The sequence below is a fragment of the Nannobrachium achirus genome (assembly GCF_963921795.1).
Source record: "Nannobrachium achirus genome assembly, chromosome: 23".
In the NCBI taxonomy this organism is placed as follows: Eukaryota; Metazoa; Chordata; class Actinopteri; order Myctophiformes; family Myctophidae; genus Nannobrachium; species Nannobrachium achirus.
The window spans coordinates 19,839,876-19,845,875 of NC_137830.1; the positions used below are offsets into that span (position 1 = coordinate 19,839,876).

Below are 6,000 nucleotides of genomic sequence, written 5' to 3' on the forward strand. Positions count from 1 at the left end.
CAGCACGTCCCTACACTCTTCCTGGCTCTCTCCCTCCCTCCCTGCCTTTCGCCTTTCCCTTCAACCCAATCAGTAGCAGCCCCTTCTGACAGCTCAAGATGGGCTGATGAAAGTTATGCAAATGCTGCCTGTTTGTAAAGCTATTTTTCCCGCATGCATCTACTCCACATCGTGTCTGTTTAACACACCAAAGTAGCGGCGCTTGCTTTTGGAGGGATGGGGGGGTTGGGGGGTGGACGAAAAAACAGGTATATGGCAGCGAGAGAAGTTTTTTTGGGTGCCACTGTTATGTGAAATCGACCCCGATTTTAGTTATTCAGATGGACTTGCACAAGGACTGTACTTGGACTGCTAAAGTGGGGCTGCAACAATTTATTATGTTCTTACAGTATCTTATTAGTTCCTTTTATATTGGTAATAATGAAGAAACTGCTATTTTGTTTCATTAATGCTAATTAATTGCTAATTTAAACACATTAACAACAAACTAAACAAATAATAAAAGAAAGTTGTTTCTTTTACATAATTTATTAAATAGTTTGATTAACGGCGTGAATGTGCTTCACATGTGAAGAGTTTCATTCTGAAATGAGATCTCACAGTTTTTAACTCAACCTGCATAGTACAGCATCAAGCCAGATTGGGATTGATTTTCTAAAGCCGCAATCCATACGTTTTATGTCCTACTTGCTCAGGCAGTCCCCTGTTGGCGAGGGGAGGTATTGCTTTTATGAGCTTCAGGCAGCAATACTTGCCAACCAGTAACCTAACTGACACCAGGGTATAAGTGACTCAATGGAAGAGTAACAAGACCGGTGTCCAACCACTTTAGTAATATCGTATTAACATACTCTATCATCATACCGATTGATTCAGATAACGTTGTATTCATTAAATCAAGTTCAAGATCGCATCTTCTAAAGGACAGTAGTGAACAATAGGGGTGTAACGATATAGTAACTTAAAAAATCGAAGTATATTGAAATAAAAACAGCTAAAATCGAATCGTATCGGCAGTGCAAAGAATCTATTGTATCGATACTACCTACTTGTGCATTGTATTTAGCATTTTTAAGAAGAACATTTTTAAAGTAGGGGTTTAATTACTTTTCCTTTCCATATAGCTACACTGGTCTATCGATAAATGTGTGTAATCTCTGGGTTCATGTCAAGGTGCAGGTTTGTCAATATACAATGTCCATGTATTTGCTAGATAATCACTGTTTACTTATTTATATCCATAATAATACATGTTTCCCTTAAAAACCTGCACTATCCACACCTTTCACACAGATGTAATTTCTTTGCTAAATAGTTACTATATCGATTTTAAATCATTGAATTGAATCGTATGGTTACACCATGAATGAACCAATATCGTCCATGTATCGTATCGTCAACCATGTATCGTGATATGTATCGAATCGCTATTAAAATGTATCGTTACACCCCTAGTGAACAAGTACAAGTCTATTTATACATTCTAAAATTCACATTTTTGAGTGGAGCTTCATATAAACGCAACATCCTGTTCCTGCATGGCAATAAATAACACCCCAACTGTACTATGAGTAGGAGGTTGTCAGCAGCACACAGAACCGCTTCATACAAAAAGAACAAAGAGGTTGGATTTATGCTGTTTTCCTTTTTTTATGGTTTTGAGAATGCATTTTGAATGCAACGCGCGCCTTAATCACAACGAATCAGCCATTAAATGCCTGGCGATTTGAATGGTTAATGGCCCCATTGGTAATTTAGCGGGGACCCCTTCGTGGGCGTGTGAAGACAACAGGAGTGCTCAGGCCTAGCAGACACATAAGAGGGTCTAGAGATGAAGGTTAGATGTTAACCCATTTAGGCCTAGGGTTATTGACTGCTTTAACTATTGAAAAATAGCAGATATACAAGCTCGAGCTTGTAGATCTGCTATTTTTGAAAAATCATGATTTTTTTTTGCAAGTCTTTGAATATATCTATTTAAAAGCGAACATTTGTAACTCAAATATTTGCTTCTGGGGGTCCCTGGAACAACATATTTTGAGATGGGTGTCCGTGGCCAAATACCTGTAATTTTGGGGGTCCTTGACATGAAAAAGTTTGAAAACCACTGATTTAGAGGAAGGATTTAGAAGTCGGGTCAAAGATCGGGTCAAAGATATTCAAAGACTTCACGATTTTTCAAAAATAGAAGATCTACAAGCTCGCAGCGCGGCACTCGGTGCCGCGCTGTGAGCTTGTATATCTGCTATTTTTCTAAAGTTAAAGCATACAATAATGGTTAAAGTGGTTAAAATCTAACGCGACTCGGGCGCGTTCCAGGTATTTGAGAGTTAATCAGCAGCGCGTGCGTCGCCGGGCATTAGCGCGCCAATTTACCAGGACGCGGCTAATCACCTTTAGGTGATCAAGCCGGCCAGGTTGCATGATAATGCCACAATTACTTAACAGTCCGCTAATCAAAGCAGCAGGGGTGGAATTCGTTTCTTTGAATTTTTCCCCCTGATTCTGCCAACCCTCCAACATGGATGGATGGCCCCTCACCCCGTCTCCCTCCACAGACCTCCCTTTGTTCCTTCCAGTTACCTTGACCTGTGCCAATCCGTGCTTGTGCACTTGCATTATGTATGTGCGCTTTTTACTGAATCAAAGTGCTGCGTGCACCAAGGTTATTTTGGTTTTGTATCGTGATCTTGGTATATTTTGGTTTCAAAATGTTTCGTTAATTTTTATTGGTCTCAGTCTTAGTTTTCTTTGAAATATTATTATTATTATTATTATGTAGAGGTTTTAGGTTTAGATTTAAAAGTTCATAATAATAGTCGTTACAAAGGCAATGTCATGCAAACGTCCTCAATTAGTTCTTCTTTTGACTAAATTGACGAGGACATTTTCTGTCTTGTTTTTATCTTTATTTCACTCAACTAAAATAATTGTTTCACACCTGGTTTATCATTTTTTGGCGTAGTTATAATGAACTATAATAACCTTGGTGTGCACACATTTTGGTCTTTCCCAACAACAAAGCCATCAAAGTAATCAAGTGGACGCACAACACAGTTCATTGAACATTGTGTTCATGTCCAATTCCTTCCAGTGCACATTATGAATCCTGTCTATCACACAGATACCTATGAACCGAATCAATAATTTGATAATATGAAATATTGGTCTAAATACCCTTGTTCTATGAAGCACTCTGCCTAACTAGGTCTCTCTAAAAAGAAAAAAAAAACTAGGTATGGGACGATATGAAAATTTCATGTCACGATTATTGTAACCAAAGAAAAATTAGTTTAATATATCCCCATCCATTTTCCTGAGGCGCCAACAATAGCAGATCTTCTTGCGACTTGTGAGCTTGTAGATTTTTGGCAATGAGATTTAGTAGAAGGTGAAAAACAAAAGACTATATCTATGTTATTTCCAGGTCCGTTTGACCAATTATAGAGGGTGTAAATAGTACCTGATATGCCGCTCGGCAAATAAAAGGTGAATTGATAATTTCACGATAAATTTAAATCTCAACAATAACGATTATTGAGTGTTAGGGTTTTTTGTCTTTTTGCACAATAAACTATAATAACAATTATCGTCCTATCCCCGCAAACAATAGTGACACTCGCTGCAATCACCTTGAGTCACCCCCATCACCCCACCCCTCCACAGGAAAGGGAGAAGATTAGACAACTCCAGTCTTCAGTCAGATTTTTATGTACCATGACCTGTCACTGCTTTCTTACGCCCTTAATCGCCTCGCTTTTCCCTCTTTTCTAGCATCGTTTCTTTCCACCCCATTTCTTTCACTTTTTAACCACTTTTTAATGTTTTCATAACTTTGTAGGTTTTCTTTACACCTTTTAAATACATTTTATTCTTGTTGCATGTAGCACACTCTATACGCTTTTATATTATTGTCTCCACCAGCCGAAGGCATGGGGGAGAGTATGTTTTCCCCTCCGTCCGTCCGTCCGTCCGTCCGTCCGTGCGTGCGTCCGTCCATCCGTGCGTCCTCGTTTTTTATGCTTTTTAACCAGGTCCCCCAGGTCTCTACTTAACTCCCTCCATTTTTTCTCACCTCAACGAAAATCCTCGCCAGAAAACGATGATGTACAAGCCTATTATCGTGACATAGCCCCAGAATGGGGCTGGCTAGGGTTTAATAATTTCACGTTGGTTTTAATGATTTATTTTTTCTTGTTTCACATCTCCTTGCTGATGGCCGGTGGGTGGATTGGATTGGGTCGTGGTGGTGGTGGGGGTGATGATCCTCATTCAACCAGACTGCTGCGTCCACTGCATCCTGGCCTGCCTGTTCTGCGAGTTCCTGACCCTGTGCAACATGGTGGTGACGCAGGCCTCCTGCGGCGCCTGCACGTCGGAGGGCTGCTGCTGCTGCTGCTCGCCGGACGACCTGGGCGACGACTGCAACTGCCCCTGCGACATGGACTGCGGCATCATGGACGCGTGCTGCGAGAGCTCCGACTGCCTGGAGATCTGCATGGAGTGCTGCGGCATCTGCTTCCCCACATAGGGCAGTGGTTCTCAACCTGTGGGTCGGGACCCCCGGGGGGGGGGGGGGGTCCCCAAATTATTTTGGGGGGGTCCCCAGATGATTAAAGGACAACTTTGTTTTTTTACAACAAGGGTTCATATTTTAGATTGTAATTAGAGAAAAGAAAAAGTGAGTTTTAAAATGTTTTCATTTGGTTCGTTCTATTGTTTTATTGCGTTTACCGTGCTAAAATGTGGGGCATGCGTACGCATGCGGGCATGCGTACAAGTGGCTAAATATGTATTTTTAGACACAATAAGCCAGCAGTTTCTTTATTGCTATTTACAGTAACACTTCTAGCCCCCATAAGTCACATCTGACCATGAAAGGTTGTGTTGTATCTTGGTAATGGGCTTATTCTGTGTAAAATGACATATTTAGCCACTTGTACGCATGCCCCCAACCACTGAAATAAGAATCTCCAAAACAATAGAAAGAAGTAAATGAAATCAATTTAACACTCATCTAACACTCATCTTTTATATTCTTTAATTACAATCTAAAATATGAACCCTTCTTGTAAAAAACTAAAGTTGTCCTTTAACCTACTGTGCAACATTGGTTTCTCTCTCGACAGTAAACAAACCAACATAACGTTTAAGTGTATAGAGGGTATCTGCACATATTTCTAAAGTGACAATTGAGTGACTTTTTAATACCTCTAAAATGACAAATTAAACTTTGGCCAAACTGTCAAATATTAGAGGCAGAAATTGTGAAAATAGCCGATCTACATGCTCACAACGCCTCGCGTTGCGAGGCGTTGTGAGCATGTAGATCTGCTATCTTCACAATAGAACCGTGTTACACAAGATGTAATGACTCAACTTTTTAGTGCTTGTCAGGGTGGGGGCCCCCAGTTAAAATATGATTATTTGGGGGGTCGCGGCCTGAAAAGGTTGAGAACCACTAACATAGGGGACCGGGCAAGCCGGCAGACAGGCAGGCACGTGCGCACATAGACGTCAAAGGGGGCTTGAGCCCCTTGCTGCCCTTTTTACCCCCGACTGTAAAAAGTTCCCTGACTCTCTCCCAGACCAGGGAATGCAGCTTGCAACTGAAAGAAATGCTAAAATGCCCTTTCCATGCCGTGCCTGATTGCAGCATTCAAGAGATTTGCCTTTTTTCTCTCCAAACTCTTCCTGAACTTGAATGCAGCGTTTTATGTTGAAAGAATTGCATCTCCAGCATTGGCTTGAATCTTGATTATACTTAGTCGGGTGGCATCACGCACCGAAAATAGTCGATCTCCAAGCTCACAACGCAACACACTGCGACGCGTTGTGAGCTTGGAGATCGGCAGTTTTTTTCCGTATTTTCACCAAAAGTGCCTTTTTTTAGAAATGTCAGCCCCTGCCCCTCTAACATTCTATGCACGTCCCTGCATAGGGAGGGGACCTCCCTGCTGGAACGACTGGAACGACAGGGTAGACTACCTGCCGGTAGTC

At 41.4% G+C, this 6,000-nt stretch overlaps 1 protein-coding gene across 1 annotated transcript in view; it reads left to right on the top strand.

Annotated features, from left to right (window-relative positions):
- Positions 1 to 4,531, top strand: part of mdfic (MyoD family inhibitor domain containing) — a gene marked incomplete at its 3' end in the record, with an annotated part of 53,245 nt that extends 48,714 nt beyond the window's left edge. Inside the window, exon 4 of the mRNA XM_080754242.1 lies at positions 4,281 to 4,531. Within this exon, the coding sequence (XP_080610368.1) occupies positions 4,281 to 4,531 (251 nt within the window). The remainder of the gene's footprint in view (positions 1 to 4,280) is intronic.
- Positions 4,532 to 6,000: the final 1,469 nt, after the last annotated feature.